The sequence below is a fragment of the Podarcis raffonei genome, chromosome 2, assembly GCF_027172205.1.
Source record: "Podarcis raffonei isolate rPodRaf1 chromosome 2, rPodRaf1.pri, whole genome shotgun sequence".
Lineage (NCBI taxonomy): Eukaryota > Metazoa > Chordata > Lepidosauria > Squamata > Lacertidae > Podarcis > Podarcis raffonei.
Genome location: NC_070603.1, coordinates 6,168,376 through 6,181,983, shown reverse-complemented (window position 1 = coordinate 6,181,983; position 13,608 = coordinate 6,168,376). Strand labels below are relative to the sequence as shown.

The 13,608-nt window shown below is 46.9% G+C and overlaps 1 protein-coding gene across 1 annotated transcript; it reads right to left on the bottom strand.

The window, feature by feature from the left end:
• Positions 1 to 4,073: 4,073 nt before the first annotated feature.
• On the bottom strand, positions 4,074 to 11,636 carry LOC128405337 (17-beta-hydroxysteroid dehydrogenase type 6-like). Its single transcript, XM_053371867.1, has 5 exons — positions 11,469 to 11,636; positions 8,721 to 9,042; positions 7,412 to 7,670; positions 6,710 to 6,873; positions 4,074 to 5,073 (listed from the first exon to the last, which is right to left on the bottom strand). Exons 2-5 carry the CDS (start codon positions 9,025 to 9,027, stop codon positions 4,853 to 4,855), a joined length of 951 nt encoding a protein of 316 aa, XP_053227842.1. The 5' UTR covers positions 9,028 to 9,042; positions 11,469 to 11,636; the 3' UTR covers positions 4,074 to 4,852.
• Between the last annotated feature and the right edge of the window lie 1,972 nt (positions 11,637 to 13,608).

Below are 13,608 nucleotides of genomic sequence, written 5' to 3'. Positions count from 1 at the left end.
TACCCGAAGGGGAATTGAGGGGGAGAGTACTCAAACAGCTGCACGACAACCCCACAGCGGGGCATTTTGGGCAACACAAGACCATGTGGTTGGTGACCAGGGAGTTTTGGTGGCCCAAGGTGAGGGAGGATGTACGGGAGTATGTGAGAAGGTGTAACCAATGCCAGAGAGCCAAAGGAGAAAGGCGGGCGCCAGCGGGGTTATTAGAACCGTTACCCACACCAGAACGACCGTGGGAGGCGGTATCGATAGATTTTATGACTGATCTGCCCAAATCCCAGGGGGAAACCGCCATACTAGTCGTAGTAGACCTGTTAACTAAGATGGGTCACTTTGTAGCTTGCTCACATGCAGTCATGGCGGAAGAGACAGCGAAATTGTTTGTAGAACATATTTTTAGGCTGCATGGCGCCCCCTTGAGGGTGGTCTCCGACAGAGGGAAACAGTTCACGTCCAGATTCTGGAGGAAACTTATGAGCTTGTTGCACGTAGAGGTCAACTTTTCGACTGCCAGGCACCCTGAGACCAATGGGCAGGCGGAGAGGGCAAACGGTATCCTCCAACAATACCTGAGGTGTTATGTCAATGACAGAGAGAACGATTGGGTCGAAAAGTTGGCGCTAGCGGAATTTGCTTACAATAATGCAGAGAATGTGTCCACCGGGATGAGCCCCTTTTTGGCTAATTATGGGTGCCACCCCAGGGCGTTTCCAGGGGAAGGAGGGGAGAGATGGAGTGTCCCGGCCGCTGAACATTTTGTAGAAGAGATGGAAGCGATCCATCGTCAACTCCAACTCAACTTAGAAAGGGCCAAAGAAGAATATAAGAGGCAGGCAGACAAGAGCAGAAGGGAAGGTGAAACCATTAGGGTGGGGAGTCAGGTCTGGCTATCAACCCAAGGGTTGCCGTTCAAGGGGGGTTGCAAGAAATTGAGACCCAAAAGATTGGGACCATTTGAGGTCATCCAACAGGTCAACCCAGTGGCTTTCAGACTCCGGTTACCGAACCACATGAAACTGCACCCAGTATTCCACAGGTCATTACTGTCACCATATAGGGGGGAAGGTGAAGGGGTATCCACACGGGGGCCAGCCATAGAAGAAAGGGAAAGCAGCAACCATGTGGCGGAAATCATCGACTCCAGGTGGAAGGGTAATCAGGTGGAGTATTTGGTCGCGTGGGAAGGGGAGCCGGAGTCGGAAAACACCTGGGTGACGGCAGAGGAGGTCCGTGACGAGATCTTGATCGAAACGTTCCACCAAAGGTTCCCCAGGAAACCTCAGCCAGTAGCGAGGTTCCGGAGGGAGTACTTTGGCACCACCGACGATGAGGAGGAACTGGAAGGATTCAGGGAATCGGAGTTGGAAGAAGGAACAGACTCCGATGAGGAGGAGTACTTGGAAACCGGAAACAGCAACAGGTGGAGGGAAGTGTTCGAAACTTCGGAAGATGAGGGAGGTTCCTTCAGGGGTTTTGCTCCCTCGCCTCCCGCAGAGGAGGGGAGGGAAGGGGGTGAAGGGGGCCCTGGAGGGGAGGTGGATGTCAGGGAACTGCCATCTGAGACGCAGGAGGTGAAGGGGCTCACGGAGGGTGAGAGAGACCATTCAGCTGAGGAGGGGACCAGCAGGGGGAGAAGTGGAGTTCCAAGGGAAAGTGAGTCGGAGGGAGGGCTCAGAGACACTTCAAGCGAGAACAGTGGGGAGGTTTCAGAACCTCCTGTAGGGACACCCACTCCTCGCCGGAAACTGTCACGCCGAGAGTCCAGAAGACGCGTTTCCGTTAAGGAGCTTTTATGCTGGAAGAAGTTCCGTAAACGCCCACTGTCCGATTCAACGAGCGACTGATGGAGCCATGCTTAAGGAGCTCCGTCACAGACAGAGGTTTGTGGACTTAGCCAAACTCTGAGGGACTAGGATTTTACGCACAAGCAGCTCACCATCCCATCACATACACCCTTTGGATTCCCAAAGCCCCACCCCCCCTTTCCCGGTTTCGAACCCCAACAAATGTCCATCAGTCTATGTGCTGTCAGCCTGGCGACCTCACGTCCGAGGCTCTTAATTCTCTCTCAATTCCTCTCTGCCGGTTTTTTTGATAGTCCTTTATATTGAACACCAAATCTCGAAGAAGCTCTGTCCCAATAACGTCCATATTTCTTCCAGCCAGGCCTCCATATTTAAAAGTGGAGCCAAAATCTTGTTTCTTGCTTCTCTTAAGTCCAAATGTCCCAAAAGCTCCAGTTTCCACTTTAGCCAGGTTTGTATTCCATAGGTCTTCAGATCTCCACATAAGGAGATCTCTCCATTCTCCATTCTTCAATTCAAACCAGATTTTCATCATCCTGATCTTATTTTCCTTTGTATCCATCTTAACCGGCCTCTGGCTCTCCTTAATCATCTGTGGCATTATAGCTCCTCCTTCCTTTTCCTTCAAATCGTCATGTTTCTCTTTCATCACATTCTCAAATTTCTCAGATTTCTTTTCTTGTTCAGCTGCAGAGATTTTTAGATCAACTGCAAAACGTTTTTGTTCAGCTGCAAAGACTTGAGTCAAGTCCCTCCCAGGCTCAGTAGCTTTATTTACTGTTCCATTCAATATTGTAACATTTGTAGCCAAAACATCACTTTGTTCTTGTAACTTTCCCAAGAGAAAAAAAGTCCTCTCCAGTTCAGCCAGTATTTTTCCACTTACAGCCATTTTTGTAATGTCCTGAACCCCCTCTAGGGGGATTCTGGTTTCTTAGTATCTTCCAGTTCCAACCCAAAAGTCAAGTTAGCCTTTCTTCTTTATTTTTAACAATTTGTTACCAAATTGTAACAAATATAACCAGCAAAGACAACAGAAACAAAGTTCCCTTTTTTCCCAACTTTGACAGCTAGTTTGATAGCTGTCAAAGTCTTCTATGTCTCTTCAGCCGGCTCTCTCACCGATCGCTCCCGGGTCCTGGGGGAGGGGTGACAATTCCGCTCTTAATATTAGCTCTTATCCTCCAGCACAATCACTTATATTGCCAAAACGTGGAGTTAATTGCTTTTATCCACAAATGAAAAAGGTGTTCTCTCAACCTTAGTTATAAAATCCTTGCTTTAAGATGTTTACAAGGCGGGTAGGCGGACTTCCTCTTTGCACCTTACCCGGTCGTGCCTAATTCCCCCAAAAAATTTCCCTTTTTAAGTCCAATTTCCGTATTACTCACGGGTTGTTACTTTTAGTCCAAATGTTCAGAGAAAGAAGTCAGTGCTCTCCGTCCATGGCATGCGGCTTCACTCAGTAGGGGAAGCAGTCGACTCACAGCACCGCACCGCTCTCCGTCCCCCGTTCCGGAGCCTTTAAAAAGGCTCCTTCGCGGGTCGGGGGCGCAAATGGTGCCCGCCGAGTCACCAGGTCCACAGGCTTCAGCGCCTGTGGTTTCTGAGGGTCCCCGCGTCGTCGCCGCGGCAGGACCCGACCCCTACTAAGCCGATTCCTTCCGGAGCTCGGAAGGAATCCGCCATTAGGCAATGGCGCTAACCCGGAAGTTTGAAAGAACGAATTAAGTTCTTAAGCCGAGGTACCACTGTGCAGCAATGAGCTTTTATTAATTATTGGAGAAGGAATTTGTTTGCAAATGTAGTACAGTATATGATCTATTATGAATATATCCTGAATGTATTTTAGAAAATTTTGAAAGCTTTTTAAAAACAAATAACTAATTACAGTTAGATCAAATTTTATGTGTGAGGAATGGGATGAATGGAAGAAGCAGAAACTTCCAATCCCCCCCTCACCACAATCTCTACAGTGAGGTCCGGACTGGCTGCCACAGAATAAAACAAACAAACAAACGAGAAGTTGAGGGTTACACCTGAGGTTCCCACACCGCCTCTTGCATGAATTGCAGCTTGAGAAGCCATGTGTTTTTTACGCAACAGACGGAACATTACTGGGGGCAGCCCTTTTCTCCATGCACCTCCAGACTGGGGCAGAGTTGTGCCTGTTGAATTTCTACCCAATATCCAGTTAGTAAGGCAAAAAGCTTTTCAGAAGGAAAACAAAGTGGTGCACTAAAAGCTAGGAGTGAACAGACCTGTCAGTTTTGGTTTCTCTCTGTCTTTTATTTCTTTAAGTGGGAGGAAGAAAGCTGCTTCCATTCTACTGCAGTTTGGTTTCCACCAGACACACGAATTGCCTCGCTGTCTGCTCTTTAGTACAAGTTACTTAGCTTACATAATGTACATTCATGTCAGTGTAAAGGAATCATCAGATCCCAAAAAGTTATTGATTACATGGCATTTGCAGACTTGGGGATGCCTCTTCTTTATTCAGTCTAAGAAAGCTTCCTTGGGGGATGTGGACTCGCTTTCATTGGAGGGTTTTAAGCGGAGGTTGGATGGCCATCTGTCATGGACGCTTTAGTTGAGATTCTGCATTGCAGGGGGATGGAATAGATGACCCTTGGATCCCTTCCAAGTCTACAGTTCTATTATTCGGTGACTTGATAACAACAATGATGTGAACAAGTAATGATCCTACTCTTTTGACTGGTTTCTGTTCCTGACCCTTATAGACACGTTATTGGTTTGGAGAACTCCATCAGAAAATTCAGAAAGGTGAGAATCTCAGGAAGGTGTGAGATGTAGCAACCTGTGCGCCCTGTGGCCAGCAGCAGAAGCAGAGAAGGCTCCTGAACCTTGAATAGTTACATAGAAGAGGAACGTGCAACATGCACAGCTTACCAACACAAACCACACATGCTGAAATTCCCTTTTGTACACAACGATTGAAAGCATAGGAGCCTTGTCTCTCTTCTCTTGCATCTGGCTACCCAATCCCCCTTTTTCTTTCCCTAGCCACTATTTTCACGTCACTGTCTTCACACGGCCTGAGCAGGTTTGGGCCAAGACCAGGTCAGCACAAGGTCTGCCAATGCTGTGGGCATGTAAGAGAGAGGAACGAAGAAGAACTGGGAGTCCCAGCCTCCAGAGTAGCGTGTGCGAGGGTGCCGGGACGTCAAGGCATGCTCCAGGCAGTCAGTGACCAGGTAGAGGTCAGTGCTGCATCGAGTTATGAGGGCCTCTTTGAACAACTGGCGCCCTGAGAAGAAAAAGAGAGGGAGTTAGAGGAGAAGATTTGTGGTCCAAAACACGGCAAACAAACACCAGGATATGAAGCCGTTCTCTGTGCGACAGTCAGGGTGGCATATGAACAGTTTTCAAATCAACAACAAGAACTGGTGCTAATCACTCAACCATCCCCCCACAAAAAAGAGCACTTTCTGAATTTGGAAAGGTACATTCCCTGTTCCATTAAAGAAATCAACAAACGTTTGAGCAGTTGGGACTTTGCCAAGTCTGAGGGAGGAAGTAGGGCAGGTGGTCTTTTCCCCCAATGAGTTTGTTTTCAAATTGGAAGGTAGAACCCTTAGGGGGCTAACCATAAATCAGAGACAAGCTGCAGAAATCAGCAGATGAGGCTGTTGCAGAATCAGGTCTCTCCCCCCTTCCTATGTTAGGAGACAATTCTGACTCATCAAAAGGAATCAGGGCCGCCAAAGGGGGTAAGTACAAGGGGCACCTCTGTACTACTGGGCCCAGAACCAACACAGGGCCAGACTCTGAGATTTCATTTTAAAAAGAGGTATTAAGTCTCTAGCTCCTTTGGAACAAATGACACAGAGCAAAATTCCTTTGTGAGATATGACTTGCTTCCACCTTCCACTGTTTTAGCCAATGAGTGCCTGAGTTGTGACTGATGACTACAGTGGTACCTCAGGTTACAGACGCTTCAGGTTACGGACTCTGCTAACCCAGAAATAGTACCTCGGGTTAAGAACTTTGCTTCAGGATGAGAACAGAAATTGCGCGGTGGCGGTACAGCAGCAGCAGCAGGAGGCCCCATTAGCTAAAGTGGTACCTCAGGTTAAGGACAGTTTCAGGTTAAGAACGGACCTCCAGAACGAATTAAGTTCTTAACTGGAGGTACCACTGTACTGTGAAAAGGGCAGAAGGCCCCCAAATGGCTTCAAAATGATTCTCCAGCACCAAGGACACCATACCTGTAAATCACATTTACAGTGGTACCTCGGGTTAAGTACTTAATTCGTTCCGGAGGTCCGTACTTCACCTGAAACTGTTCTTAACCTGAAGCACCACTTTAGCTAATGGGGCCTCCTGCTGCTGCCGCGCCACTGGAGCACAATTTCTGTTCTCATCCTGAAGCAAAGTTCTTAACCTGAAGCAATATTTCTGGGTTAACAGAGTCTGTAACCTGAAGCGTATGTAACCCGAGGTACCACTGTATACCACTTTAACAATCATGGCCCCCCTCCCCAAATCATGGGAACCGTAGTTTGTTAAGGGTGCTGGGAGTTATAGTTCCGCGAGGGGTAAACTACAATTCCCAGGATTCTTTGGGAGGAGCCATGACTGTTAAAGTGGTATAAACATGCTTTGAATGTATGGTGTGGATGCAACCCAATATTAAGGGCAAACCTCCCATTCTTCAAATGGACAGGGAGGCTCTGCTGGCAGAGGTTCGCAAATGCAAGGGACTTGTGGCCCTCCAAAATGTTGCGGGACTCCAACTCCCACTATCCCCAGCTATTGGTTATGATGACTTGGGCTGATGGGAGTTGAAGTCCAACAACATCTGAAGGGCGCTAGGTTCTCCATCCACCTTTATCTCAATGGCAGCCCCAGTTCTCTCCCCACAGACCACATGGAGGACTCACATCTCTCATAGTAGGTCTGTCCATAGCTATCTTTGACTTCCTGTGGGGTGCGGACCCATTGCTGCTCGAGGACGCTGATGCTGTGCTGGATGTTAGTCATGTTTGTTCGGAAATAGCCTGGCTCCACCATGGCTACTTTCACCCCAAAAGGGCGGAGATCACGCCTGGAAAGAAACAATGGGTTTGACATGGTTCATACAGCTACCCCTGCAACTGTGGCTAACAGACGACAGTTATATGGGAAGAAATTGAATATTTAATTTAGTTTGAATCTGGGTCTGGCAATTAAAGGAAATGGTGAGTGAGGGTGAATTTTGGGAACGAGGGTAGGTGATTGTAAACAGCTGAACTCACTTACTTGGCTAGTCAAGGACCCTTTGCAAGGTCCGTAGAAAATTATCTCACATTCCAGGGACGAGGCTAACCCAGTGAGCAGAGGTAGGCAGCATTTCGGCCCAAATTTTTGCAAAAGGTGCTTCTTAAAACCTCACTCCTTAGCAGAAAAGCTAATAATTAAAAAAATGGCATGGGATACATAATTGTTCAGCTTCACTGTCCCCAGCTGTGGAGTGGGGGGGGAATGAAACAGCCAGCAAAGCCCAAAATTGATTGCCTTCTTCCTCCTCTTGATCTGGGCCTGAGATATTTAGCCCCTCTCTGCACTGCATTTTGACAATTATGATGTCAGAAGTGATAGCTTACCTGAGAGAGTCGGAGAAAGCCTCCACCCCATACTTAGATGGACAGTAGCCTCCTCCGTAGAAAGCCAGTCGCCCCAGGATGCTGGACACGTTAACAACCCTTCCCCTGGCCTTCTTCACCAGCGGCAACATGTGTAGCGTCACGTCAATCAGTCCAACCAGATTGACATTTAGCACTCTTACAAAGGCATCTTTGTCCAGCCACTCATTGGGTACCATCGCTTCCACAATCCCTGCATTGTTCACCAAGCCCCAGAGCCCTGTGGAGTAGAGGCAGCAAGTTAGCATTTGAGTAAGAACACCATCATCATCATAATTAATAATTAAATAATAATTTATTATTTATACCCCAGCCACGCTGGGCAGAAACCAAAGGACTATTAAAAACACGATAAAATGATGCTGAACATCTGGCCCAGGCTAAGCAAAGCTTGGGAACACCAATAAATTTAATTTTCTCATAACAAAATGTATTGCTCGGGGGGGGGGGGGGTTCTAAAAATTCTGCACTCACAAGGTTTTGTAAGCTAGGGATGGGGAAGCTGATGGTGTTGGACTCCAGCTCCCATCAATACCACCCACCATGTGTGATGGACAAGGACTGTGGGAGTTGCCTTTTTAAATTCTGCCTTTCTGTATCAAAGTGTTGTTCTTCAGCATGCTTTTTCTGTGCTTTAGTGAGTAAGAGGGAAAATGGTTTGTAGTAAAACAGTTTGCTCGCCAGATGCAGAATCAAATGTGTGCAACGTATCACAGCATGCAGGGATTGTGTGCCTAGAGTAACAGGTGGTAATGCTGGCTAGAGGGAGACATGGAGCATTGCCAAAAATAGATAGGTAGGAAGCTTTAAAAGTTATTGAAAATGTTCCTATGTAGGCAAGCTAAGGGAAACACCTGGCTATGCAGTCCCTATAGAGGACTCGTGAAGCGGAGCCACATATGGATTTATGTTGCCATGGGATACCACAAATGGCTCTTTTGAATCTTCCCTTGTTTGTGTGAAACTATTACTGTACTTGAACTGCTGTTTGTGCACACAATTAAAATTGCTATATAGCTGTATCTCTCCTGCTTAAATGTGCCCTTAAGGCAGGATTTGTGAGGAAAGAGACAATGGGAGGTTTCCCACTTTGACCTTGCAGAGAAAACATTGGCTCAGTTTAGGAATCAAAATGGTTCCAGGTTGGTCTTCCTGTGCTGATCTATGTACATGCTTGGTTGGTACACTTATGAACATTACCATATATCTAAGACCATAAAATTCCTATCACACTATCTTCAAGCTCATATCTGGAAGCCAGCCACTGTACCTTTGTCTCTGACGCACCCTTTCGCCCACTCAGTCGCTGCCACAATGCTCTCTGTGCTGGTGACATCCAGGAGGGTGGTTTTCAACCGATCTGATGTGAGCCTCTCCAGCTCTTCGGCCCCTTTCTGTGTAAAACAGGCTGCCAACACCCTTAGCCCCTCAGCATCCAGCTGCCTGGCAAGCTGGTTCCCAAAGCCGGAGTCGCAGCCAGTGATGAAGACATACTTCTCTCGGAGGTTTTCCACCTTCTGCCTTTCCAGGTACCATCGGATGACAAAGAACAGCAAGACTGCCAAAAGGAGCCACATGCTCACTGTGTATTTCTTTTAAAAGAGGAAGCAAAACATGGCAGGGTTGTTTTTTAATTCTTGTTGTTTTTATGCATTCCAGGTTTATTTTTATTTTATTTTATTGAATTTATATACACTCTATACCCAGAGGTCTCAGGGTGGTTTGCAGAATAAAAGCAAAATATTAAACCACAAAATACACAATCAAAACAAAAACAAACACCACCCAATAACTACCCCCCCCCAAAAAAAACACATTTTGAAAGGGCATAGGATGTAAATCAATTCAACCAAAGACCTGGTTAAAAAGGAATGTTTTTTGCCTGGTGCCTGAAGGCACCTAATGAAGGCGCCAGGCTTCATTATTCCCATTCTGGAGTTAGGTAAAGGTAAAGGGGTAAAGGGACCCCTGACCATTAGGTCCAGTTGTGACCGACTCTGGGGTTGCAGCGCTCATCTCGCTTTATTGGCCAAGGGAGCCGGCATACAGCTTCCGGGACTAAGCTGCTTCTGGAGAACCAGAGCAGCGCACGGAAACGCCATTTACCTTCCCGCCGGGGCGGTACCTATTTATCTACTTGCACTTTGACGTGCTTTTGAACTGCTAGGTTGGCAGGAGCAGGGACCGAGCGACGGGAGCTCACCCCGTTGCAGGGATTTGAACCGCTGACCTTCTGATTGGCAAGTCCTAGGCTCTGTGGTTTAACCCACAGCACCACCTGCATCCCTATTCTGGAGTTATCAGGCAGCAAAGTTCTCTTAGGAAAGCAGTTTGCAACACTCAAAGGGTTAACATAACAACATAAGGGTAATGATTAACAAAGCCATGCCTGCCCTGGAGTTCATGACACTGATTTCTGAGACTGTGTCCTTGCCTGTGACAATGACTGAACTAAACTGGCACTGCTCTGTTGAAATTAACGGAGACACTATGCTTAATATTGAGGGATCCTAAAAGGAAAAAAAGCTCCAGGGAGACTCTTTCTGGAAAGGACATGCAATAGAAGAGAGATGGGGGAGCCACCCACCCCTTGAAGTCCGCATTTGCAACATGTAAAAGGGCTGCATACCAGGGGTGGGTCAGGCTGGAACCTATAAGTGTTTATAGCCACCCCACATTCTCACACAGCACCCCAGCCAGCCATTTTCACTTAAAGTTAAGCATAATCCATTCTTTTAACAGCCATTCATTCTCTCAAGGGGGCATTAATCACCTCCCTGTTATGCTGGATGAGTTTCAGGTAGTAAGGATAAAGGATGTGGAAAAGGTTCTTGAATCAGTCAAGGGATCTGATCCTGACAATGGACTGATGTCAATATTTCACATTTTCAGATCACCCTCTTCCTGCTCAGCTGAGAAAGCAATGTCCAGAGTGTAACCTGCCACATGCATTGGGCCAGTGACATGTTGGGACGGCGCCATGGTCATCAAGGAAGCCATTAAGTCCTGAGCCACCCCAGAGTCAGTTGCCTTGGCATGGATGTTGACGTTCCCCAGAAACAGCAGTCTGGGAGTCCTCAACACCCCTTCTAAGACCAGCTCAGGCAGGAAAACTGCTGGGCAGCAAGATGCACAGTAAGCCAACAGAATTCCTAATCTGTCCCAATTGCCCAGTGCTAGGAACATACACTCAAGATCCCACCCAACTGGACAGAGAGCCTGAAGAGAAAGACAAAAACCCTACGGACTATAGCAACTCCTCCTCCCTGACCCTCAAGTCTGCCTAGATGCTGCCCAGAGTATCTAGGTGGGAACAAATGGGTAAGACCAACTCCACCCTGCTCACCCACCCAACTCTCAGTGATACAGACCAGATTGGCCTTATCCATCATCAGATCATGGCTGAAAGAGGTCTTACTCAGTGTCGACCTGGCATTCAGCAACAGCAGCTGCAGACCCGAGGCTGGTCCTCCTTTGCATCCGGCACCTTAGTTCCAGATTGTAACTTGTATTCCATTTTAGAGACCTCATTTCTCTGCCTCTAGGGAGCCATGGGCTTTCCCCGCCTAAGCAGCCATTGATGTCATTCTTGTAAAACTTAATAGACATATAGGTTCATTATTCTAAGGAAGAACAGTGCTTGTCTTCTTACAATGCTACTGACAATTCTATTAAGCTGTAACCCACCCAACTTCCTTCCAAAAAGGATAGCTAAGATTCAAGCCACTCTTCTTTTAAACACACCCTGGATGCTTCCAGATGCATTTGTTGTGGATTGGTGTGTCTCATGCACGCAAGCTTTTTGCAGCATTCACACGGTGTTAGTGGCATCAAAATGCCAGCCTGTATCTCCCTCCCAATTTAATCCAGCTTGACCCTCTCCAGGCATTAATTCTGTATTAAAAACACCTGTTAGCAATGACTCATTTATGATTATCTTAGTTACCCATGTACAATATTAAGTCACTGTCTGGAAGCACTCCCATCGCCAAGCGAAAAGTTAATGCGCTTTGCTTACCTCAAAATTCAACCAACACCTTGACTGTCCAATCTGTCTGAAACAGGAACCCTCTACAAACAGAAGAGTAGATCTGTTAATCCATTCTGTTAGTGAACCTTTCCCCTAAATCCCACCTCAGAATTTGTACGGAGGTTCTGGATAGGCTGGAAAACAGCCACCAAGTTGTTGGGTTTTTTTGACAAAACAAGAAAAGTCCAAAGTACTTTGTGTATCTATGAATTGGTAACCATTCTGGGGCTTAGTTCAATGACTTCCCTGCTTCAGTTGTCTGAAATCATTAGCCAGGGAAGTACTTATTCCTGCAGCTGGCTGGCTGCTTGCCATCTTCTCCAAGGCACCAGTCACAGCGCATGGCAGGGAGCGGATCAAAATGTCCCTGTGAATGCTATCTGCAAGCCTTTCAAGAACAGATTTGGCCTGCTTTCTTCTTTCAGGTTTTCCCGTTAATTTTTCAAGATGAAACTCTCCTTTATTCGTGCAAAGATTTACATTCATTTAGGGCATGGTATATATATGTGTGTGTGTATATATATGCCATGGTGGTTGGCTTTCAATGTTAATTGCCATCAGGCAGCATTTTAACTGATTTTGTTCAGACTGTGTCAACAGGGAGGAGGTATTAATCACACAGGACCTATTAACGTTTTTTAAAAAGATCAATCATGGCACTTCAGGTGTAGCATTTAGCATCATGTTTTGTTTGGCCCTTAGAAACACACAAACAGGTAGACCAGCATTTAACATAAGAACAGTGTTGCCTGCCACCCCAATCACCAAGCGGTGCGAGATTCCAGGGGGTCACAGGCGCTTTTCCAGGGTTCGTGTTTCCTTTTGGAATTACGCAGAGCAGAGACCGTGATGTCTTCATGCTATGTGGTTTATTTACACAACTATATAAGCTGAGCCTGCAATGGAGGGGTTCACAGCATTAGCACCCCAAAAGGGTTTTATTTCTCCCATAACTACAGCCTTGGATTCAAATAGATATCAAACATTGGTCTCTGGGTGTCTATCCAGCTAGCTGCTTTACTTCTAGGTCTCCTCACTGCTCTCCTCTCAAAATCTCTGGTTGTTGTTTTTTTTCCTTTTCACTATCTGTGAATTGAGGTAGGGTCCTCACCCATTCAGGGACACGGGTGGTGCTGTGGGTTAAACCACAGAGCCTAGGACTTGATGATCAGAAGGTCGGCGGTTCGAATCCCCGCGACAGGGTGAGCTCCCGTCGCTCGGTCCCTGCTCCTGCCAACCTAGCAGTTCGAAAGCACGTCAAAGTGCAAGTAGATAAATAGGTACCGCTCCGGCGGGAAGGTAAACGGCGTTTCCGTGCGCTGCTCTGGTTCACCAGAAGCAGCTTAGTCATGCTGGCACATGACCCGGAAGCTGTACGCCGGCTCCCTCGGCCAATAAAGCGAGATGAGGACCGCAATCCCAGAGTCGGCCACGACTGGACCTAATGGTCAGGGGTCCCTTTACCTTTACCTCACCCATTCACTGTCTACCATGTGAGCCCCTTCCTTTGTTCTCCTTGCACATCACCAGGAGGCTAGCATGGCTATTCCAAAAATTAAAAGTCTTGCCAGATCCACACAGTTGAATACCTCAAACTCATAACCCTGAAGAAAAGTTCAAAGTACTGGGTTGTATCTGTGAACTGATAACTGTCCTGGTAGGGTGCTGATAAGGCTGAGGGTCATGCTACGTCCTGTGCAACCTTTCAGGGCTGTGAGAATTATGTAAGCAGAATTCCCTGATCTGGACCTTGTGCAGAGCCTGAATCAAAAAGCTCTTCACACCAAGAAAGAGTTCCAAAGTTTTACCTTAAACCAGTCACAAAAACATTTTAAATAGAAATCAGCACATTGCTCTTAAACAACAAGCAATGCAGTCCAATTTTCTTTAAGCTGTAACTTGTTAATATAGCCCAGAGAGAGATTCCAATAAACAGGTTGCTTCTGAGAGACGCGCAGACTCCCAGGGATGAGTTATCTATTAATATGAGCAATGAAGCAAAGATTCCACCCTCTGTTGCAACCCTAGCTGCAAAAGCACCCGTTTGCACTTGCTACGTTGTTGCTGTTGTTGTTTAGTCGTGTCCGACTCTTCGTGACCCCCTGGACCAGAGCATGCCAGGCACTCC